The sequence below is a fragment of the Macaca thibetana genome, chromosome 19, assembly GCF_024542745.1.
Source record: "Macaca thibetana thibetana isolate TM-01 chromosome 19, ASM2454274v1, whole genome shotgun sequence".
NCBI lineage: Eukaryota > Metazoa > Chordata > Mammalia > Primates > Cercopithecidae > Macaca > Macaca thibetana.
In genome coordinates, this window is record NC_065596.1 from 40,277,349 (window position 1) to 40,299,662 (window position 22,314).

The 22,314-nt window shown below is 52.7% G+C and overlaps 2 protein-coding genes across 12 annotated transcripts; one reads left to right on the top strand and one right to left on the bottom strand.

The window, feature by feature from the left end:
- Positions 1 to 6,024: 6,024 nt before the first annotated feature.
- NFKBID (NFKB inhibitor delta) lies at positions 6,025 to 20,528 on the bottom strand. Of its 7 annotated transcripts, none has more exons than XM_050769133.1 (12): positions 20,224 to 20,528; positions 16,868 to 16,971; positions 16,622 to 16,682; positions 15,769 to 15,986; positions 15,025 to 15,170; positions 14,838 to 14,943; positions 14,504 to 14,650; positions 14,330 to 14,381; positions 14,089 to 14,237; positions 8,432 to 8,548; positions 7,949 to 8,113; positions 6,025 to 6,682 (listed from the first exon to the last, which is right to left on the bottom strand). In XM_050769133.1, the coding sequence occupies exons 1-12, from the start codon at positions 20,321 to 20,323 to the stop codon at positions 6,629 to 6,631; spliced, it is 1,419 nt and encodes a 472-aa protein (XP_050625090.1). In that variant the 5' UTR covers positions 20,324 to 20,528; the 3' UTR covers positions 6,025 to 6,628. The 7 variants fall into 7 exon arrangements, with proteins under 7 accessions (XP_050625090.1, XP_050625088.1, XP_050625087.1 ...); XM_050769131.1 differs by lacking the exon at positions 20,224 to 20,528 and adding an exon at positions 18,585 to 18,701; XM_050769130.1 differs by lacking the exon at positions 20,224 to 20,528 and adding an exon at positions 18,585 to 18,701 and having other exon boundaries at positions 15,025 to 15,215.
- Positions 17,985 to 22,301, top strand: HCST (hematopoietic cell signal transducer). Of its 5 annotated transcripts, none has more exons than XM_050769370.1 (6): positions 17,985 to 18,054; positions 19,634 to 19,757; positions 20,562 to 20,665; positions 21,381 to 21,404; positions 21,799 to 21,930; positions 22,146 to 22,301. In XM_050769370.1, exons 2-6 carry the CDS (start codon positions 19,750 to 19,752, stop codon positions 22,184 to 22,186), a joined length of 309 nt encoding a protein of 102 aa, XP_050625327.1. In that variant the 5' UTR covers positions 17,985 to 18,054; positions 19,634 to 19,749; the 3' UTR covers positions 22,187 to 22,301. The 5 variants fall into 5 exon arrangements, with proteins under 5 accessions (XP_050625327.1, XP_050625325.1, XP_050625328.1 ...); XM_050769368.1 differs by having other exon boundaries at positions 17,986 to 18,054; positions 19,630 to 19,757; XM_050769371.1 differs by lacking the exon at positions 17,985 to 18,054 and adding an exon at positions 18,418 to 18,691 and having other exon boundaries at positions 22,149 to 22,301.
- The last annotated feature ends 13 nt before the right edge of the window (positions 22,302 to 22,314 follow it).

Consider the following 22,314-nt stretch of genomic DNA (forward strand, 5'->3'; position numbering starts at 1 on the left):
CTGCCTCAGCCTCGCAAGTAACTGGGATTACAAGCACCTGCCACCATGCCTAGCTAATTTTGGTATTTTTAGTAGAGACGAGGTTTCATCATGTTGGCCATGCTGATCTTGAACTCTTGACCTCAGATGATCCACCTGCCTTGGCCTCTCAAAGTGTTGAGATTACAGGCGTGAACCACCGGGCCCGGCCAATTTTTCTTATAATAATTCAATTTCTACCATGTGCAGTGGCTCATGCCTGTAATCTCAGCAATTTGGGAGACTGAGGTGGAAGGATCACTTGAGTCCAGGAGTTCAAGACCAGCTTGGGCAACATAGTGAGACACAGTCTCTAAAAAAAAAAGAAAAGAAAAGAAAAAAATAATTAGCCAGGCATGGTGGTAAGTGCCTCTAGTTCCAGCTACTCAGGAGGCTGAAGTGGGAGAATTGCTTGAGCCTAAGAGATAGAGGCTGCAGAAAGCCAAGGGTGACAGATTAAGACCCGGTCTCAAAATAATAATAATAAGTATATATGGCCAGATGCAGTTGCTCATGCCTGTAATCCCAGCACTTTGGGAGGCCGAGGTGGGAGGATTCCTTGAGCCCAGGAGTTCAAGACCAGCCTGGGCAACACAGTGAGACCCTGTATCTACAAAAATAAAAATGAAAACAATTAGCCGGGTGTGGTGGCACACACCTATGGCCCCAGCTTCTCAGGAGGCTGAGGCAGGAGGATCACTTGAGTCCAGGTAGGAGGTGGAGGCTGCAGTGAGCTGACATTGCACCACTGTACTCCAGCCTGAGCAACAGAGTGAGACCCTGTTCTTATTTTTAAAAAATGTATATATATATACAAAGTTTCTGAGGGACATTTTATCATGCTAGTGGGGTGGGTGTGTGCACTTGTGTGTGTTGATATGCATCTTAGTTTGGGTTATAGAATACCGTGGGCTGGGTGGCTTAAACAATACACATTCATTTCTCACAAGTGCTAGAGGCTGAGAAGTCCAAGATCAAGGTGCCAGCAGCTCCAAAGTCTGATGAGGGCTCTCTTCCTGGTTTGCAGATGGTTTTCTTTCTTCTTCTTTTTCTTCTTTTTTTTTTTTTTTTGACAAGGTCTTGTTCTGTCACCTGGCTGGAGTGCAGTGCAATCATAGCTCACTGCAGCCTTGATCGCCCAGGCTCAGGCAATTCTCCCGCCTTACTTTCTCAAGTAGCTGGGACCACAGGTGTGCACCATTACACCTGGCTTTTTTTTTTTTTTTTTTTTAATAGAAACAGGGTTTCACCATACTGCACACGCTGGTCTCAAACTCCTGAGCTCAAGCTATCCTCCCATCCTCCCATCCCAAAATGCTGGGATTACAGACATGAGCCAGCGTGCCCTGCCCACGATGGCCATCCTCTTACTGCATCTTCATATGGCAGAGTAGACAGCAGAGAAACAAGCTGTTTCCTGTCTCTTCTTCTTTTTTGTTTTTTTGTTTTCATTTTTGTTGTTGTTGTTGTTGTTGTTTTTTGAGATGGAGTTTCATTCTTGTTGCCCAGGCTGCAATGCAATAGCGCAATCTCGGGTCACCGCAACCTCCATCTCCCAGGTTCAAGCGATTTTCCTGCCTCAGCCTCCCGAGTAGCTGAGATTACAGGCATGTGCCACCATGCCCAGCTAATATGTATTTTTAGTAGAGACAGGGTTTCTCCATGTTGGTCAGGCTAGTCTCCAACTCTGGACCTCAGGTGATCCATCTGCCTCGGCCTCCCAACGTGCTGGGATTACAGGCATGAGCCATCACGCCCGGACTCTCCCGTCTCTTCTAACAAGGACATTAGTTCCATTCATGAGGGTTCCACCCTCATGACCTAACTACCTCCCAAAGGCCCATCTCCAAATACTACCCCATTGGGGCTTATGGTTTCAACAAATGAATTTTAGAGGGACACAACCATATACTCCATAACAATACAAATTGAGATATACATCTTATATGTCAACAAAACCTCAGATGCCATCAGTGATAAAAAATAGCATTATTTTAGGTACCACAAAAGGGAAAAAAAGGCAAAGTATAAACTATGTCACACAATTGACTATAAGATTATCCCAATTAAGTCCTTCTGAATTTTTTATTTTATTATTATTATTATTATTTATTTTTTTTTTTTGGAGACGGAGTCTCGCTCTGTAGCCCAGGCTGGAGTGCAGTGGCCGGATCTCAGCTCACTGCAAGCTCCGCCTCCCGGGTTTACGCCATTCTCCTGCCTCAGCCTCCCGAGTAGCTGGGACTACAGGCGCCCGCCACCTCGCCCGGCTAGTTTTTTTGTATTTTTTAGTAGAGACGGGGTTTCACCGTGTTAGCCAGGATGGTCTCGATCTCCTGACCTCGTGATCCGCCCGTCTCGGCCTCCCAAAGTGCTGGGATTACAGGCTTGAGCCACCGCGCCCGGCCTATTACTATTATTTATTTACTTACGTTAGAGACAGTGTCGTGCTGCAATCATGGTTCACTGCAGCATAAAACTCTTGGGCTCAAGTGAGCCTCCTGCCTCAGCCTCCAAAGTAGCTGGGACTACAGGTGTGCACCACCACACACAGCTAATTTGTTTTTGTTTGTTTATTTTGGTAGAGTGTGTCTCACTAGGTTGCTGATCTCAAATTCCTAGGCTCAAGTGATCCTCCCACCTCTGCCTCCAAAAGTGCTGGAACTACAGGCATGAGCCACCACGTCCATCTCAATCAGGTTCTTCTTAGAATCAATGAAATACTGCATATTTGTAGGAAATTTTCCTAGACCCGCTGCCAATGTGTGAATACATATGAGGGCACATACCTGCTGGTATAAGACAGCTGATATGGGAAACCTAACATCAGGAGCTCCTGATGACTCCTTCCCTCCCTCCCTCCCTCCCTCCTTTCCTCACTTCCTCCCTTCCTTGTTTCTTTCTTTCAGACGGAGTCTTGCTCTGTTGCCCAGGCTGGAGTTCAGTGGTGTGATCTCACCTTACTGCAACATCCATCTCCAAGTTCAAGCAATCCTCCTGCCTCAGCCTCCCAAGTGGCTGGGACTACAGGCACCGGCCACCATGCCCAGCTAATTTGTATTTTTAGTAGAGACAGGGTTTCACCATGTTGACCAGGCTGGTCTCCAACCCCTGACCTCAGGTGATCCCCCCACCTCGGCCTCCCAGAGTGCTGGGATTACAGGAGTGAGGCACCTTGCCCAGCCCCCAGATAACTTTGTCTCCCAATATTCAGACCCTTGTGTAATGCCTCCCACACTGATCTGGGATCAATGACATGTCAACAAGCATGATACAAGCAGGAGCTTGTCTCCTTGAACCTCTCCCTCTTGGAGAACTGAGCCACTATCTGAAGTGAAGAGATTCACCTGCCCTCCTGGACTGCATGGAGAAACTCTTGGCCACTCCTGGAAGCTCCAGTATCTCCGCTGAGCTATCAGGCATGTGAGTGAAGGCGTCATGGATTTCCAGGCCAGTTGGGCCTCAGGTTGACTGCATCCACATAAGGAACAAAAGGGAGACAGCAAAACAGCCAGCTGAACCCGGCCTAGATTTCAGTCAGAAACAATTAAGAGGGGCTGGGTGCGATGGTTCACACCTGTAATCCCAGCACTTCGGGAGGCCGAGGTGGGCGGATCACTTGAGGTCAGGAGTTAGAGACCAGCCTGGCCAATATGCTGGAACCCCATCTCTTTTTTTTTTTTTTTTTTGAGACGTAGTCTAGCTCTGTTGCCCAGGCTGGAGTGCAGTGGCGTGATCCTGGCTCACTGCAAGCTCCGCCTCCCGGGTTTACGCCATTCTCCTGCCTCAGCCTCCCGAGTAGCTGGGACTACAGGCGCCCGCCACCTTGCCCGGCTAGTTTTTTTGTATTTTTTAGTAGAGACGGGGTTTCACTGTGTCAGCCAGGATGGTCTCGATCTCCTGACCTCGTGATCCGCCCGTCTCGGCCTCCCAAAGTGCTGGGATTACAGGCTTGAGCCACTGCGCCCGGCCTGGAACCCCATCTCTACTAAACAAATTCAAAAATTAGCCAGACGTGGTGGCGGGTGCCTGTAATCCCAGCTACTCGGCAGGCAGAGGCAGGAGAATCACTTGAACCCAGGAGGCGGAGGTTGCAGCGAGAGGAGATCGCGCCACTGCATTCCAGCCTGGCAAGAGAGAGACTCCGTCTCCGATCTCAAAAAAGAAGAAAAAAGAAAAGAAACAATTAAAAGGGTGTTGGTTTAAGCCTTAAGTTTTAGGGTGGAGACACTGGCCAGAGCTCTGGAGTGTGCTAATATGTACATTCGGTTTGTGGTTCATGAAAGGTTCCTAGCTGCGGGGGCTATGATGGGTTCGAGGGCTTTCTGGGATGGGGGCTCTTTGGGCGATTATATTGCAGAGGCCAGAGCAGAGGCTGTGGAGCGGGTATGAGAATGGGGTTTGGGGCTTTGGGGTTTTTTTGTTTTTGTTTGTTTTCTTTTGTTTTGTTTTTGAGATGGAGTTTTGCTCCTGTTGCCCAGGTTGGAGTGCAGTGGCACGATCTTGGCTCACTGAAACCTCTGCTTCCTGGGTTCAAGAGATTCTCCTGCCTCAGCCTCCTGAGTAGTTGGGGTTACAGGCGCCCACCACCACACCTGGCTAATCTTTTGTGCTTTTAGTAGAGACAGAGTTTCATCATGTTGGCCAGGCTGGTCTCAAACTCCTGACCTCAGGTGGTCTACCTACCTTGGCCTCCCAAAGTGCAGGGATTACAGGCGTGAGCCACTGCGCCCAGTCTTGGGTTTTTTTGTTTGTTTCTTTTTTTTTGAGACAGTCTTGCTCCGTTGCCCAGATTGGAGTGCAGTGGCGTAATCTCAGCTCACTGCAACCTCTGCCTCCCAGGTTCAAGTGATTCTCATGCCTCAGCCTCCCGAGTAGCTAGGATTACAGGCACGTGCCAACACGCCTGGCTAATTTTTGTATTTTTGGTAGAGATGGGTTTTTGCCATGTTGGCCAGGATGGTCTCAAACTCCTGACCTCAGGTGATCTGCCTGCCTTGGCCTCCCAAAGTGCTGCGATTGTTAAGTGTGAGCCACTGCACCTGGCTGAGGATGGGGTTTTGTGGAGGTCTTAATTTGGGTTTCTCCAAAAGCAGCTGTGGAGGGAAGGATTGGAGGGAAAGTTGGAAGGGATGGAGAACATTGGTAGGGGAGGCAGGAAGAGACACAGATAAGAGAGAGCAGACGATAAAGGGTATTTTATCAAGCCCAAACCACTGTGGGGAACTGGGGATTCATCCACTGGGGAACTCTGGAGCTCGCAGAGGCCATGCATTTCCAAGTTAGCCCAACAGACAGGTGGGGGACCATCTCCTATCGGTAACTGGCTGAGGGCTGCTGGAGTGGGAAGTGGGCACGAACCCCCTGGCTTCCAACACTTGCCACGCCCATACCAGGGCAGAGCCGCACCAGTGGTCTGAAACTGCCCAAAGGCAAATATTTTGGGGCTGACACCTAGGCTGGTCTCAAACTCCTGACCTCAAGTGATCCTCACCCCTTGGCCTCCCAAAGGCCAGTCCTACTTGTGTCACCAGGGTGAGGGTGATGGGATATGGACCTGGCACCCATGGTGGCTGCTACGTCCTCCCTCCTCAGGCACATTCATCCCAATATGACCCCTCGGCGGGCATCACAGCCACTCTCCTGTGCCAGTGCCCCCAGAGATCAGACAACAATGGTTCTAGTCCAAATTGAGTTTATTTTTATTTCATTTTCATTTTTTTTTTTGAGACAGAATTTTGCTTTGTCACCCAGGCTGGAGTGCAGTGGTACAATCTTGGCTCACTGCAACCTCCACCTCCTGGGTTCAAGCAATTCTCCTGCCTCAGCCTCCCAGGTAGCTGGGACTACAGGTGCGCGCCACCATGTCCAGCTAATTTTTTTTGTATTTTTAGTGGAGACAGGGTTTCACCATGTTGGCCAGGCTGGTCTCAAACTCCTGACCTCAACTGATCCACCCGCCTCGGCCTCCCAGAGTGTTAGGATTATAGGCATGATCCACCACACCTGACCCAAATTGACTTTAATAAAGAGCTTGAGAGATGCTCAGATTAAGGAGGGAGTGACCAGGAATGCTGGGGTCTGGAACGGGGCCCAGCTGAGTTCTGAATCAGAGAGCAGTGGGACCTAAGGGTCCCTGATCTCAGAGGGTCCCTCCTGTCTCAGGGTGAGGACCCAAAGGATGTGGGTCCTGGCGAGGGCGAGGAGGCCATCGTAGGAGCTTTACTGAGATGGTATTGAGATGCCCCAAGCACCATGTAGGGGGATTACATTTGGGTTTCTGGGAACGAAGAGCTGAGTTACGGGAGAGAACCCGAAGGATCTCAGCGGGGAAAGGACTAAGGGTGCAGGGTGTTTCACAGAAACAAACAAGGGGCCTCGATTTCACAGAAATCATCAAGAGGGCTCCTTGTGGGTAGAAGAGGGGTATCACAGCACCCCAAATATTGGGGCCTGTTCACCCCTCTGCAGCCATTCTGGGGTTTTAATGTAAGACCCCAATGGCAGGATATTCCACATACATTATCATGGTTTTGCAACATTAGCATACGCTGGCTGTCCCGCAGGACGGTGGGGACTGGAAAATCAGTCCAGGGTCTGGGTTTGAGTCCTAAGAGGACAGGCCTGGCGGCGCCACACGGCTCCTCTTCAACAGCTGCCGGAGCTGTAGACAAGGCAAAAGAGGGAGAGAAGTCTGTCAGGTTGGAAGCAGAGGTGGGGAAGGCACGCCATGCAGAGGGAGGGGTTAGAGAAGAGAGGTTAAGTGGGGCCCGTTGGATTTGCAGGTCAGAGGTCCAGAGTCAAGACTTTGGAAGAGCCAGGTGCAGTGGCTCACGTCTGTAATCCCAGCACTTTGTGGGGCTAAGGTGGGCAAATCACCTGAGGTCAGGAGTTCAAGACCAGCCCAGCCACCATGGCGAAACCCCGCCTCTACCAAAGACACAAAAATTAGCCGGGCATGGTGGCGCGTGTGCCTTTAGTCCCAACTTGGGAGGCTGAGGCAGGAGAATCACGTGAACCTGGGAGGCAGAGCTTGCAGTGAGCTAAAATTGCACCACTGCACTCCAGCCTGGGTGACAAAGCAAGACTCTGTCGCCAAAAAAAAAAAAAAAAAAAAAAAAAAAAAGATTAGGGAAGGAGGCTGGGAGAGTGATAGTTCATGCCTGTGATCCCAACACTTTGGGAGGCCAAGGTGGGAGGATCAATTGAGGCCAGGAGTTTGAGACCAGCCTGGACAACATGTGAGATCCCATCTCAAAAAAAAAAAAAAACAAAATTAGCTGGGTGTGGTGTTGCCTGCCTGTAGTACCAGCAACTAGAGAGGCTGAGGTGGGAGGATCCCTTGAGCCCAGGAACTCGAGGCTGCAGTGAGCTGTGATCATGCCACTGCACTCCAGCCTAGGCAACAGAGCAAGACACTGCCTCAAAATAAATAAATAAATAAAAATAAAAATAAAGATGTGGGAAGAAGGTCAAGGCCTGGGTTCATACACTGAGAAAAGGTCAGGAAGCAGAACTTCAGTGAAGGGAAAGGGGCTACTGGCTGGGGGTTCCCACCTGGGGGTGAGCAATGAGAGGGAATTGAAGGGAACAGGTAAGAGGTCAAAAGTCACATCTGAGGTCAGGAGCCAAGGTTAAGGGGAAGGGGACAGGAGGTCACACTTGGGGATCAAAGGTCACACCTTGAGGTCAAGCAAGATTCAGGATTGGGAGTACAGGTCACACTGTGAGGTCAGGGTTGGGGTAGAGATCAGAGAAGTCACCATTCTTGGGTAAGGGATGAAACATTGAGGTCAGAGGCACATTATAGAGTCAGAGTTGCCTGACTGAAGTCACCTTCCGAGATTGGAAGTCATTCTCTGAAAGTGAGCACTGGGTGGGGCAGGGAGGTCATCCCGCCACTCTACAGGCAGGCTCAGTGCTTACTCACCCCCTCAGGGCCCGGCCCGGGCCGCAGCAGGTGAATGGGCTGCTCATTCTCTAGGTTGCGCAGTGTGGGGTCCGCCCCAGCTGCCAACAGGTGCCGCACGATGGCTTCCTGGGCCGGCCCAGGGGGCAGGGCAGCTGCCATGTGGAGGGCTGTGTTCCCGTGGGCCTGGAAAAGTAAGGGGAGGGCTGATGGGGATCTGGGCTCGGCTGGCCCAGGCCTCTAAACTGCACTTCAATTTCTGCCTTGTCCACGTCCTGTACTTGTCCTTTCACATCCCAGACCTCCCCCAGCCACAGCCACGCTGCACGCATCCCTGTGTCCATGGCCTACATGTTCCAGGGCAATCTATGTCTGCTTCCTACACATTCCCCTGCAAATCCCACACATCGTCCCCTCCATGTCCACAGCCCCCAGGACCCCTAACATCCCGTTGCCCCTCTACTGTAACCCACACAAACTGCACTTCCCAGCCCCAGCTCCCACCTTCATGTTGACAAAGGTCCGCAGGTCTCCCCGGGGCAGCTCCAGCAGCAGCTGAACCAGAGTGGGGTTGGCAGCCTGCACGGCCAAGTGCAGAACTGTCTTGTTGCTCTTGATCTCCTAGGGGGAGGGGAATGGCAGAGGTCAGGGCCAGCCTCACACCCACGCACCTTCCCACTGAATCCAGGAGCCTTTAGACACCCTGATCCTTGGCGGAGTGCAGTGGTTCACACCTGTAATCCTAGCACTTTGAGAGGCTGAAGAAGGAGGACCACTTGAGGCCAGGAACTGGAGACCAGCCTGGACAACACAGCAAGACCTCATCTCTACAAAAAATAGAAAAATTAGCCAGGTGTGCTGGTGCACACCTGTAGCCCCAGCTGCTTGGGAGGCTGAGGCAGGAGGATCATTCGAGCCTAGGAGTTCAAGGCTGCAGTGGGCCATGACCATGCCACTACACTCCAGCATGGGTGACAGAGTGACACTCTATCTCAAAATAAATAAACAAATAAATAAGTAAATAGGATGCTGGCCCTCCTCTGCAAGCCCCACCAAGAGTGCCTTATTCAGTTGTATGTCTTGTGCACTGCACAACACCCGTCTCAGGGTGTACCATTCACACCATACACCTCCCAGAACTGTACATTTCTTATGACAATTTTCACACCAGTGTCTGGGAAAGAGATTCTTTTTCCAGTTCTTCAAAGCAACTGCCTTGGCTACCTGCCCTCCATTCAACACATTAAACTGCATCCCGACCCACACAGACTGTACTTTATCTACAAGCACAGGAGTTGGCAGCATTAATCAGTGGACTAGCTAATATTGCAATACTGCACCACAATATTGAGCTGTTCCCGTCATATTTGGGGGAAAATAAAAGACATTTTCTAAAATGAAACCTTTTTATGTGTCTTTAAGGAGTTTGCAAATGATAATGAATGTTAAACATTTTATGTGCTGATAACAGGGCAAAACCACCTAGTTTGCTCATCCAAAAAATGAAGACAAAACCAAAGCTCTAGATTAAGAGTGATTTGAAAAGATGTAACATCATAATATGTGTGCTTACTTGGATCTTGATTTATTTTTTAATGAAAAAAATTATCATTTTATAGCCAAAAGCAAATTTGACTACAGCCAGGATATTTGGTATTGCAAGAAAATCTTTAATTTTTTAAAGACAGAGTAATGATACTGAGGTTTAAAAAGTTTTTTTTTTTTTTTTTTTGAAGGGCACAGGGGCTCGTGCCTGTAATCCCAGCACTTTGGGAGGCCGAGGCAGGCGGATCACTTGAGGTCAAGAGTTTGAGACCAGCCTGGCCAACATGGTGAAACCGTCTCTACTAAAAATACAAAAATTAGCCAGGCGTGGTGGCACGTGCCTATAATCCCACCTACTTGGGAGGCTAAGGCACAGGAATAGCTTGAACGTGGGAGGCAGAGGTTGCAGTGAGCCAATATCACACCATTGCACTCCAGTCTGGGCAACAGAGCAAGACTCCGTCTCAAAATACAAAAGTTATTTTTTTGTTTGTTTTTTGAGACGGGGTCTCGCTCTGTTGCCCAGGCTGGAGTGCAGTGGTGTGACCATGACTCACTGCAGCCTCAACTTACTGGGCTCGAGTGATCCTCCCACCTTAGGCTCCCCAAACACTGGGATTACAGGGAAAGAGTTCTTATCTTTTATTATTATTATTACTATTGTTGTTGTTGTTGAGAGACAGGGTCTTGCTCTGTTGCCCAGGCTGGAGTGCAGTGGCAACACCATGGCTCACTGCAGCCTTGACCTCCCCAGGTTCAGGTGATCCTCCCACCTCAGCCTCCTGAGTACCTGGGACCACAGGCACGCGCCATCAAGCCCAGCCAATTTTTGTATTTTTTTGTAGAGATGCGGTCTCCCTATGTTGCCGAGGCTGGTCTCGAACTCCTGAGCTCAAGCAATCCACTCACCTGGGCCTCCCAAAGTGCTTGGATTACAGGCATGAGCCACCGCACCCAGCCATCTTTATTTTTTTTTTTTAATTTATTTGTTATTATTACTAAAAATACAAAACTTAGAGGGGTGTGATAGCACATGCCTGTAGTCCCAGCTACTCGGGAGGCTGAGGCAGGAGAATCACCTGAACCCGGAAGGTTGCAGTGAGCCGAGACTGCACCACTGCACTCCAGCCTGGGTGACAGCGAGACTCCATCTCAAAAAAAAAAAAAGAAAGAAAAATTTATTTGTCCTGTTTTCAGAGAAATACTCCCTGATTTCTGAGTTCTCCCAGAACCCTACCACACAGTTAATTCTTCCTCTTCATCATCTCTCACTCAACTTAAATGTAATTTCCTCAGAACGACCTTCATCGTGAGCCCCGCATCCAACATAAAGCCAGTCTTTTCATTGTCTAGGAGCTCCTATATTTCCGAGGCAGCTTTCATCCCGATTTGTAATTATGTTCAGTTCTTTGTTTACTTATCATCTCCCCTCTTTTCGATTAAATTGTAATGTCTAAAAGTACAAGAGAGTGGTCTTTTCTTATTAAAACATTATAGGTAGCTGGGCACGGCAGCTCACACCTGTAATCCCAGCACTTGGGAGGCCAAGGCTGGGGGGTCACTTGGGCCCAGGAGTTCAAGACCAGCCTGGGCAACATAGCAAGACCCCATCTCTACAAAAAATAGAAAACAATTAGCCGGGTGAGGTGGCTCATGCCTGTAGTCCCAGCTACTTGGGAGGCTGAGGTGGGAGGAATGCTTGAGGCCGGGAGGTCGAGGCTTCAGTGATTCGTGATAGCACCATGGCACTCTAGCCTGGGTGACAAAGCCAGACCCTGTCTCTAAAAAACAAACAAACAAAAAGCAACTTTATGCCCCATCACAGCACACTGGTAGCCACATCATACGTGTCCAAAATTCTGAGTGAAGAAAGGAATGAATTACCAAAGTATCAATTCCACCTTCTCTGTATTGCCCAAATGATCACTTAGCTCTACTTTGCAACCATTAAGAGCCTAGACTGCCATCATTCATTTCCAGACCCCGCTAATAATGCCTTATCTTGTCTCTACTCAGCCATGCCCGTCCTTCCTACAGTCCATCCCCACCATCTAGCTAACTCTGCTAAACACCGCTATTCTTTAAAGACATACAAATATTTATTGAAAAAAATATGTGTTTGAATTTGCTTAAAAATCACATGAAAGTGAAAGGCCGGGCGTGGTGGCTCATGCCTGTAATCCCAGCACTTTGGGAAGCCAAGGCAGGCGGATCACGAGGTCAGGAGATCGAGACCATCCTGGCTAACACGGTGAAACCCCGTCTCTACTAAAAATGCAAAAAATTAGCTGGGCATGGTGGCGGGTGCCTGTAGTCCCAGCTACTCGGGAGGCTGAGGCAGGAGAATGGTGTGAACCCTGGAGGTAGAGCTTGCAGTGAGCTGAGATCACACCACTGCACTCCAGCCTGGGTGACAGAGCGAGATCCGTCAAAAAAAAAAAAAAATCACATGACAGTGAGAGAGTGGATGGGGGCAAGACTGGCCATGAGTTGCTGGTTACTGATGTTGGACACAAGGAGTTCATTCTACGATTTTCTATATTTTATTGGTGTTCAATATTCTTTAACTAAAAAAACATTTTCTGGCTGGGCGTGGTGGCTCATGCCTGTAATCCTAGCACTTTGGGAGGCCAAGGTGGGCGGATCACCTGAGGTCAGGAGTTCGAGACCAGCCTGGCCAACATAGTGAAACCCCGTCTCCACTAAAAATACAAAAAAATTGCCGGGCGTGGTGGTGCATGACTGTAGTCCCAGCTACTCAGGAGGCTGAGGCAGAAGCATCACTTGAACCTGGGAGGCAGAGGTTGCAGTGAGCTGAGATCACACCACTGCACTCCAGCTTGGGTGACAGAGTGAGATTCCATCTCAATAAATAAATACACATTTTTTATGGATGTTTAATTATCTCAGCCAGCCTATGAAGGAGCTACTGTCACAAGAAAGGAATAGAACATATTAAAAGCTAGGTTCTACAGTCAGACTACCTGGGTTCTAATCCCCTCTCTGATACTCACAAGCTGTAAGATTTTTTAGGCTGGGTGCAGTGGCTCACAACTGTAATCCCAGCACTTTCAGAGGCAGAGGTGGAAGGACTGCTTGAGCTCAGGAGTTTGAGACCTGCCTGGTCAACATAGTTAGACCTTACCTCTACAAAAAAGTAGCCAGGGGTGGTGGTGCATGCTTGTGATCACAGTTACTTGGGAGGCTGAGGTGGGGGGATCACTTAAGTGCACAAGGTCAAGGCTGCAATAAGCTGTGATCATGCCACTGCACTCCAGCCTGAGTGACAGAGTGAGACCCTGTCTCAAAAAGATTTTTGAGGCCAGGTGCAGTGGCTCACGCTTGCAATCCCAGCACTTTGGGAGGCCAAGGCAGGAAGATCACCTGAGGTCGGGAGTTCGAGACCAGCCTGGCCAACATGGAGAAACCCTGTCTCTACTAAAAATACAAAATTAGCTGGGCGTGGTGGTGGGAACCTGTAATCCCAGCTACTCGGGAGGCTGACACAGGAGAATCGCTTGAACTCAGGAGGCGGAGGTTGCAGTGAGCCGAGATTGCACTATTGCACTCCAGCCTGGGCGACAAGAGCAAAACTCTGTCTCAAAAAGAAAAAAAAAGATTTTTGATTTCCCGTGCCTCAGTTTCCTTATCAGTAAAATAGAGAAAATAGAAAGAGTACACATGTCAAAGGGTGTTTGTGAGGTTTCAAAAAGCTAATCTGAAACTCAGTGCTTGATGAATGAATAGTAAGTGCTTGATAACATACCCTAAGGTCAGTAATATTATTCCCAGTTAACGACTAGGGGCCGGGCAAGGTGGCTCACGCCTGTAATCCCAGCACTTTGGGAGGCCAAGGTGGGAGGATCATTTGAGGTCAGGAGTTTGAGACTAGCCTGGCCAACACGATGAAAGCCCACCTCCACTAAAATACAAAAAAAAAAAAAAAAATTGCCGGGTATGGTGGCATGCGCCTATAGTCCCAGCTATTCAGGAGGCTAAGACAGGAGAATCGCTTGAACCTGGGAGACAGAGATGGCTGTGAGACGAGATTGCATGACTGCACTCCAGCCTGGATGACAGAGTGAGACCCTATCTCAAAAAACAAACAAAACAAACAAACAATAACAACAACAACGACAAAAAAAAAAAAAAAACCCTGCTGGGCGTGGTGGCTCACGCCTGTAATCCCAGTACTATGGGAGGCCAATGCAGGTGGATCACCTGAGGTCAGGAGTTCGAGACCAGCAGAACCAACATGGAGAAACCCCGTCTCTACTAAAAATACAAAAAATTAGCCAGGCATGGTGGCTCATGCCTGTAATCCCAGCTACTCAGGAGGCTGAGGCAGGAGAATCACTCAAACCCGGGAAACGGAGGTTGCAGTGAGCCGAGATCACATCATTGCACTCCAGCCAGGGCAACAACAGCAAAACTCCATCTCAAAACAAACAAACAAACAAACAAAAAACCCCCAAGGCACAGAGAAGTGAAGTAACATGTTCAAGGGCATGCAGCAAGGAAGAGGCAAAGTCAGCATTTGTCTGGAGCTCCCGGACATCAAAGTGGCCCCATTCCACAAAATCTCCCAGGGACCGACTGCCCACATCCCAGCTCACCTGGCTGGTGTGATTAGCACCCATTTGCAGCAACATGTGGACACAATCCAGTCTGTCTCGGGCCTGCGTGCTCAGCACCCGGGGGCAGAGGTCAGAAGGGCGCATAGCAACGTTAAGGGCCAGGATGGCCGTGTGGAGCGGGGTGAGGCCTGCAGAATGGAGACAGTGAGGGACCTGCAACTGCTGCACCCACCTCGCCCAGTCATACCAACCACACCAGCCCTGCCTACACCCAACTTACCCTCGAAGTCTCTGGCTTCCAGGTCAACCTGGACCCCGGAGTTAAGCACAGCCTGGGAGGAAGAGAAGACAGAGTGCTGGGTAAGGTTATCCCCTGGCCTCCTGACCCTGGAAGCCAAAATCCGGGCAACCAGTCTACCCCCCAGACGAACCCCTGCCTGCCAGTTGGCCGTACCAAGAGAACTCCTGGGAGCCCGTAGGTAGCGGCCACGTGCAAGACCGAACGTCCCTGATGGTCAGTGGCGTTGGGCTCTGCTCCCAGGTTCAACAGATCCTCCACAATCAGGGGCTGGTTGGCAGCAGCCGCCACCAGGAGAGGGGTCTGCAAGTCACAGGAGAGGTCAGGCGGGGCTCCTGGCTCCCTCCTGTCGGAAAACCAAGCTCCCAGCCCCGTCTCCCCTCAGCCCCAGGAGCTAACCCCTGATTCCCCTCTTCTCTAGGATCCAGGGGTCCAGGCCCCAGGCTCCCTCCTCCCCTGAACCCAGGAGAGTTCAGGCCCCAGGCCTCACCTTGCCCTTATGCTCACGAATGTCAAGACGCCGGTACACCTGGAGCACCTCAGCCGCAGCATACGCCGCCCAGCGCAGCCCCCGAGCCGCAAACAGGTGAAGGAGCCTGAGGACAGACGGGGGACAGGCGTGAGAACAGCCCCCACCAAGCCAAGAGTCTGCAGACAACCCCATCCCCTATACTCACGTGTCCCCCTCCTCATCCTGGGCCAGCAGCTGCTGTGGCCCCAAAGCCAGTATGTGAGCTCGGGCCGCCTCCAGCGATGGTCCAGGGACCACAGCGGGGAACTGTGGGGGTCCCGAAGGGAGTGTAGAAACTCTCCAGGGTCCTGCCTGTGGTAGGGAAGATTCTGCATAGAACCGGGTGTCCGGGGCGTCCTGAAGGGTGCAGGTGGTGGGGAGAGCCAGTCAGCTGAGAACTTTCCCATCCCAAGCCACCACACACACACCTGCCTGCAGAGCCCCTGGGTATCCCATCTATGCCAAGTGACTTTCGACATTTAGGCCTTAGTTTTGCCCATCTGGAAAAGGGGATTTTTTTTTTTTTTTTCCGGAGACAGAGTCTTGCTTTGTCACCCAGGCTGGAGTGCATCGGTGCAATCTCCACTCACTGCAACCTCTACCTCCTGGGTTCAAGCAATTCCCCTGCCTCAGCCTCCCGAGTAGCTAGGATTACAGGCGTGCGCCACCACACCCAGCTAATTTTTGTATTTTTGGTTTCACCATGTTGGCCAGGCTGGTCTCAAACGCCTGACCTCAAGTGATCCGCCTGCCTTAGCCTCCCAAAGTGCTGGGATTACAGGCGTGAGCCACCACACCCAGCCTGGAAAAGTGGATCGTAACTGAGCTCCAGACATCTCAGAATACTGCAGGAGTGCAAATGCAAATTTTTAGGGGCCCTTCAGCATCCTGTACCCACTCTGTATCTCACCTCCATGCCCTGGGGAAATGGGCACGGCTGCCCTGGGTCCGAGGGTGGGTAGAAGTCAGGAGGCAGGAAACTTTCGGCAGCAGAAGCAGGGCAAGAGTAGGGGCTGTCTGTGTAGGCAGCATGCGTGTTGGGGTCCCAGTCTGGAAAGCCCATGGGGAGACCCAGGCTGCTAAGTCCAGAACCCACCGTCTCCGAGTGTGCTGGGAAGGGAGGGTGGCCTGCGTGTAAGAGGAGGGGCAGGGGCAGGTCTGGTTACCAGAGTTGGGGACTTCACATCCAGGGGTAGAGGGCCTGGTGTCTCCCAAGGTACTGAGAATTAGTACTTCTGGGACACCAAGTGCCTGGGATCTGGATTCCTAGGACACTGAGGAATTGAGGGCCTGGACTCCTGGGGCACTAAAAAGGCTGGAGCCTGGGCCCTGGGGTTCTGTAGGACTATGTGCATAGACTACTGGACTCAGAGAACCTAGGAAATCAGACTGCTACTGAGTTCCAGCAAGAATGAGGGCCTACCAGCCTGGGCAACATAGCCAGACCCCGTTTCTACAAAAATTTAAAAAATTAGCCGAGCAAGGTGGCATTGCCTGTGGTCCCAGCTACTTGGGAGGCTGAGGCGGGAGGATCACTCGAGCCCAGAAGGTTGAGGCTGCAGTGAGCCAGGTAGCGCCACTGCACTCCATCCAGTGCCAGGGCAACAGAGTGAGATCCTGTCTCCAAAAAAAAAAAAAAAAAAAAAAAAAAAAAAAGGGAAGAATGAGGGCCTGACTCCTAGGTGTCCCAAAGTTCTGAGAGCTGGGATGTCTGAGTCCCTTAGGGAAGGGGGATGGGGAGGCTGGGAGCCCAGAGAACTTACCAGTCACAGCCTCATTCACAGATGGGGTCAGGGGCTGCTCTGGGGGAGGGAGAAATTGTCCCTGCAGAGACAAAAGCAAAAAGGAACCCAGGTGACTATCTGGCAGATTCCCCCGTTCTGTCTCGGATCTATAGGACATTTCGGTCAGGACCACCCCTCTCATCAGCCCCGAGTGCCCCCGGCAAGCCGCTGAGTCCCTACGGGACGGCACGGGGCCTCCTGAGAGCTGTGGCTCCCTGGCCTCACCTGCACCCCGCCAGCGTCCGGCTGCTGCTGCTGGCGGCGCCTCTGCTCTTCCAGAAGCTTCTTCACGGTTTGCGTTGGGCAGTGACTGCGCTCACCCCTGCTCACTGTGCGGGAGAGGGCGGGGGGAGAAGTCATCAAGGGTCCTTAAGTCACCTAAATGTGGCGGGGGTGGCGCGGGGGGAGTGGGTTTGAGCACCCTCCTCGCCCTCCCGAGCGGAAAAACTGGCACATAGATGCCGCCTGACTCCTCCAAAGCCATTAGAAGATTTGGGGTGGGGCATCCGCCTCCGCCGTTTCCTTCCTTTTGCTCCGCACTTTCCCTCTGACCCAACTTTCCACCAGCGTCGCGGAAAGTGAGGAAGGGGGAGGAGGGCACCCCTCTGCAGCAACCACCCAACTTCCGTAAAAAAATTCCACCCCCAGATATCCCAGTTTTGAAGTCAGCGGGTTGGTGGGGGTCGGACCCCAGGCATCACTCCCTAGACGCACATCCAGGTTCCCAACATTTTTTTGCCCTAGAACCTGACTCGGAAATCAGGAGTCCCCAGCGCTCCTCCTCGAGAAGTCAAAGGCATCACCCTGGGCCGGGAGCGGTGGCTCACGCCTGTAATCCCAACACTTTGGGAGGCCAAGGCGGTTGGATCACCTGAGGTCAGGAGTTCGAGACCATCCTGACCAACATGGCGAAACCCCGTCTCTACTAAAAATATAAAAACTGGCCGGGCGTGGTGGCGGGCGCCTGTAATTGCAGCTACTTGGGAGGCTGAGGCAGGGGAATCACTTGAACCCAGGAGGCGGAGGTTGAGGTTGCAGTGAGCAGAGATCGCGCCACTGCACTCCAGCCTGGGCGACAGAGAGAGACTCCATTAAAAAAAAAAAAAAAGTCCCATCCATACAGTCTCGCTTTCAGGCCCCAGGAGTCTGTACCCTCAGTTCGTTCCTCTTGAGGACCTGGGAGCCCCGGTTGCCAAACTCCTTCTCACGACCCAGAAAGACAACCCTCACCCTTGAGCCTGGGTTCCGGCGGAGGAAGGGTTAAGCGGGGATTGCTGGGGGCGGGGGCGGGAGGAGGCGGCTCGGAAACCGCCCGGACGCGGCGCAATGACGCCACGGCGCTCACGCAAGGGAATCTTCCATCCTCCCCTTCCCCCTAGGCCTGTGCCCCAGGTGTCCTGCTCCGAGGCGAGGTGCGCGGCCGAGCGTGGCGCTCGTGGAATCCCCGCGCAAGGGGAATTCCTGCTCAGCCCCGCACGGGTGGCGATCCGGAAATCCCAGGGCGGGGCAGAGGCAGGGTCACCGCCAGCGTAGACCCCTGAGGCCAGGCTCCGGACCCTTCCCCACCGAGACCCGCGCCGATTTTAAGCAACCACGCCCCCCAGCGCTCAGCCCAGTCCCTCCTTCTAGGGTTAGGAGTCTCGGCTGCCAGCAACCCTTAGCACCTCCAAGGACCCAGGGGTCCAACCTCCCAGCCCTTTCACCCTCGGGCACCGCGATCCTAGGTCCCCAGACCCCTGCACCCCCAGGACCCAGAAGTCCGAGATCCCAGCCGCCCCTCCGTCACGATCCACGATCCCCTCCTCCTCCAAACACCTAGGACCCTCACTCTCGGGACACAGGACTGACGCTCCAGCTCCGTCCCTCAGGGCCTCGGGAGTCTTTCGATCCTCAGTCCCTCACTCTCTTAGCGGGCCGAGCGTGCCCTACCCGCACCCGTTACCTCGGGGATTCCTTGGCGTGGATTGCGGGCCCCCAGGGCCGCGGCCTCGGCGCTGCGCCAGCCTCGCTGTTTCCCCCGCGGAGCCGCCGCCGGGTCCCCGATCTTAGGTCCGGTACCCGCGAGTTTTTAAACTAGGGGTTCTGGCACCGCCCAGTCCTGGGCAGGGCCCGCCCACAAGCCTGGGAGTCCCCGGGTCGCGCTCCGGCGAACGCAGTCCCTGAATGGGCAGGGTGGACTTGGGAGGCGGACTACTAGGTCCCTGGGGAAGGAGGGAGCTGGGGTCCAGATCTTTGGTCTGGAGGAGCCTAGGGTACTGGGCTCCAAGAGGAGGGGGATACTGGGGGGCCTGGATTTCTTTTCTAGTGATTCTCTCGCCTCAGCCTCCCGAGTAGCTGACACTACAGGCGCCGGACACCACGCCTGACTAATTTTTGTATTTTTAGGACAGACGGGGTTTCACCATTTGGCCAGGCTGGTCTCGAACTCCTGACCTCAGGTGACCCACCTGCCTTGACCTCCCAAAGTGCTGGGATTACAGGCTTGAGCCGTGGTGCCTGGTTGGGGCCTGGATTTCTGAGTCTGTCCAAGGGGGTGCTGGAGGCTTCGTCTCCTGGGTCCTGCCCATGGAGGTAGGGGTAGGAGTGGGAATGGAGATAGGGGTGGGGGCAGGGAGAATATTACTGGGTCCAGAGGGAGGGGAGGACTGGGGGTCTAGACTCCCAGAGAAAGGGCCTGTGGGTAAGGGTATAGGGTGTGGCTCAATTTCTTCCTCTCCCCTACATCACCCTTTTCAGAGGTCTGGTTTCATTTACTCATCCATCATTTAAAATAATTCATTGCAGCAGAGGAGGCATTTTGCTGGGTACTGTGAACTAAGTAGACAGGAATTCCCAGCCCTGGAGCTGACATTCCAGTGGGAGGCCACTGTCAGTTTCACTTGGTGACCTTTCACAGCACTGACCACGTTGGCCCTATTTCTCCCCTGCTTGTTTGCTTGCTTGCTTTTCTTTTCTTATTCTTTTTCTTTTTCTTTCTTGTTTTGGAGACAGGGCCTCACTCTGTCACCTAGGCTGGAGTGCAGTGGCAAAGTGGCGAGATCTCAGCTCAGTGCAACCTCCACCTGCTTCAGTCTCCCAAGTAGCTGGGATTACAGGAGCCTGACACCATGCCTGGGTAATTTTTGTATTTTTGTAGAGATGGGGTTTCACCATGTTGGCTTGAACTCCTGACCTCAGGTGATCCTCCTTCCTTGGCCTGCCAAAGTGCTGGGATTACAGGCATGAGCCACCACGGTGGTCTCTCCCCTGCTTTCAAGATGCCAAGCTCTCCGGTGTCCCCTCCCTTACTCCCTCTTTCTCCATTTCCCTGGCAGAGTTCCTCCTCTTCCCCCATTCAGTGTGTGTTGGGATGGAGGCAGAATCCTGTCTGCACTCACTTCCTTGGTGATCTCACCCAGTCTTGTGGCTTTAAGTAGCATCCATAAGCCATCAACCCCCAAATTTACATCTCCAGACCAGCCTTATCCCCTGAACTCCTAAATGCAGTGAGGTCATTCAGCATCTCCACAGGGAGATTATCAGGCATTTCCAACTCCGTGTGCCCAAACCTCGTCACTTTCCCCGCAAACCCACTTCCCCACCTTTCATCTCTGCCAGCAGACACTCCCATCTTCTCAGCTTTTCACGCCAGAAGGCTTGGCTGTCTAGGATCCCTCTCAAACACACCCACATCCATTTCATCAGCAAATTTTGTTGGCCGTACCTCCAAAATATTTCCAGATCTCCCTAGCCTGCACCGCTGGCCACCTGTCATTCCCACTTGGCCAGGCCAGCAGCCTCCCTGGTCTCTCTGACCCTCCCCCTGAGTCAGTTCACCAAAGGCAATAACGGAGACACCCCCTCAACAGACACAGGAAGCAGATGGCCTTGACACCAGCAGGGTGACATCCGCTATTGCTACTTCTCTGCTCCCCCACAGTTCCTCGGGACTTCTCTGGACCACAGTCCTCTACCAGACCCCTGCCAGACCCCAGCCCACCATGATCCATCTGGGTCACATCCTCTTCCTGCTTTTGCTCCCAGGTGAAGCCAGTGGTTACAGGGGATGGTAGGCAGAGTGTTTGTGAGATGGGTGCTTGGGTGACGTCTGTAGGGACGGGTGCTGAAAGTGGGGTTCTTTTCCCTGCACCCCTTCCCTTCTGGGAGATCCATTTGGCTTCAGAGCCTGGGTCCTTGGGGGCGGGAGGAGGTGAGGCAGGGAGTTCTGGAGGGGCTGCCTGTTAGCATCCCCTTCTCGTGGCTGGGTCTCTGCTGCCAATTCCAATTTCTTGTCACTCTCCATGTCTCTGGGAGTCCCCTTCCCATGTGGCCCTGTTCCATCTCTCCAACATGGAGATTACTTCTCAGGACACTACCTTTCCTTCCGTACACCATATTTTTTGGTTTGTTTGTTTTGAGATGGGGTCTTGCTCTGTTGTCCAAGCTGGAGTGCAGTGGCGCAATCATGGCTTACTGCAGTCTTGACTTCCTGGGCTCAGGTGATCCTCCCACCTCAGCCTCCGGAGTAACTGGGATTACAGGTGCGAACCAACACCTTCAGCTAATTTTTGTATTTCTTGCAGAGATGGGGGTCTCACTATGTTGTCTAGGCTGGTCTCGAACTCCTGGGCTCAAGTGATCTTTCTGCCTCCGCCTCCCAAAGTGCTAGGATGACAGGCATAAGCCACCGCGACGGACTGAGCATTCTGTTCTGTGGACCTTCTCTCCATCCTCATCTACCTTCTTTCTCTTTCCACAGTGGCTGCAGCTCAGACGACCCCAGGTGAGAGATCACTCCTTGCTTTTTACCCTGGCACTTCAGGTGTCACTTCCATCCCAGAAGCTTGGCCAGAGGCTCCCAGAACACCCCAGTGGCTCTCCAGGTCACCATCCCACCTCCCGTCCCCAAATCAGACAATCCGTGTCCTTCTCCAAGTCCCAGAATCGGCGACCCCCAGCCTCTGTTCAGGAGTCCCCCCGTGTGCCCGCTGCACAGCCCCGAGGGTCCTGGGACACCCAGCCTCTCCGCATCTCTATCTCCTGTTTCATTCCCCAAGCGCAACCCTAGGGAACCTGGGACCCACCCCTCACAGGGGACTTCCTGTCTCCCTGTGACCAAAGCATAGCCCCAGGACGCAGAGCCTGACTGTCTCCCTGTTCCGGCCCCCGCTCTCCAGGCTCCTGTTCCGGATGTGGGTCCCTCTCTCTGCCGCTCCTGGCAGGCCTCGTGGCAGCGGATGCGGTGGCGTCGCTGCTCATCGTGGGGGCGGTGTTCCTGTGCGCACGCCCACGCCGCAGCCCCGCCCAAGGTAAGGGCAGGGATGGGCGGGGCCTGGAGGGTGCATGGTGTCCCTAGGGAGGGGGTCCCAGGGAGGGGGCCCTTGGGGAAGCCCTGGAGGAGGTGCTGGGGAAACCCTGGAGGAGGTGCCCGGGGGAACCCCTGAGGAAACCCCTGAAGCAGGGGGTCCCCAGGGAAGTGGAGATGTGGGTGGTCAGGCTTCATGCTTTCTTTCCCTACCCCCAGAAGATGGCAAAGTCTACATCAACATGCCGGGCAGGGGCTGACCCTCCTGCACCTTGGACCTTTGACTTCCGACCCTCTCATCCTGGATGATGTGTGGTGCCACAGGAACGCCCCCCCCCCCCACCTTTTGGATTGTAATAAAACAATTGAAACACCTGTAGTCGTATTC

Bases quoted from the DNA above. Each gene is read 5' to 3' on its own strand.
- NFKBID (XM_050769133.1), bottom strand. From the start codon at position 20,323: ATGAAATGGATGTGGGTGTGTTTGAGAGGGATCCTAGACAGCCAAGCC. The intron at 16,683-16,867 runs GTGAGGCCAGGG...TTGTCTCTGCAG, and splicing joins CGGACGCTGGCGGGGTGCAG to GGACAATTTCTCCCTCCCCC. The intron at 6,683-7,948 runs GTGAGTAAGCAC...CCTTGTCTACAG, and splicing joins CCGGGCCGGGCCCTGAGGGG to CTCCGGCAGCTGTTGAAGAG.
- HCST (XM_050769370.1), top strand. The intron at 21,405-21,798 runs GTGAGAGATCAC...CCCGCTCTCCAG, and splicing joins TGCAGCTCAGACGACCCCAG to GCTCCTGTTCCGGATGTGGG. The intron at 21,931-22,145 runs GTAAGGGCAGGG...CCCTACCCCCAG, and splicing joins ACGCCGCAGCCCCGCCCAAG to AAGATGGCAAAGTCTACATC.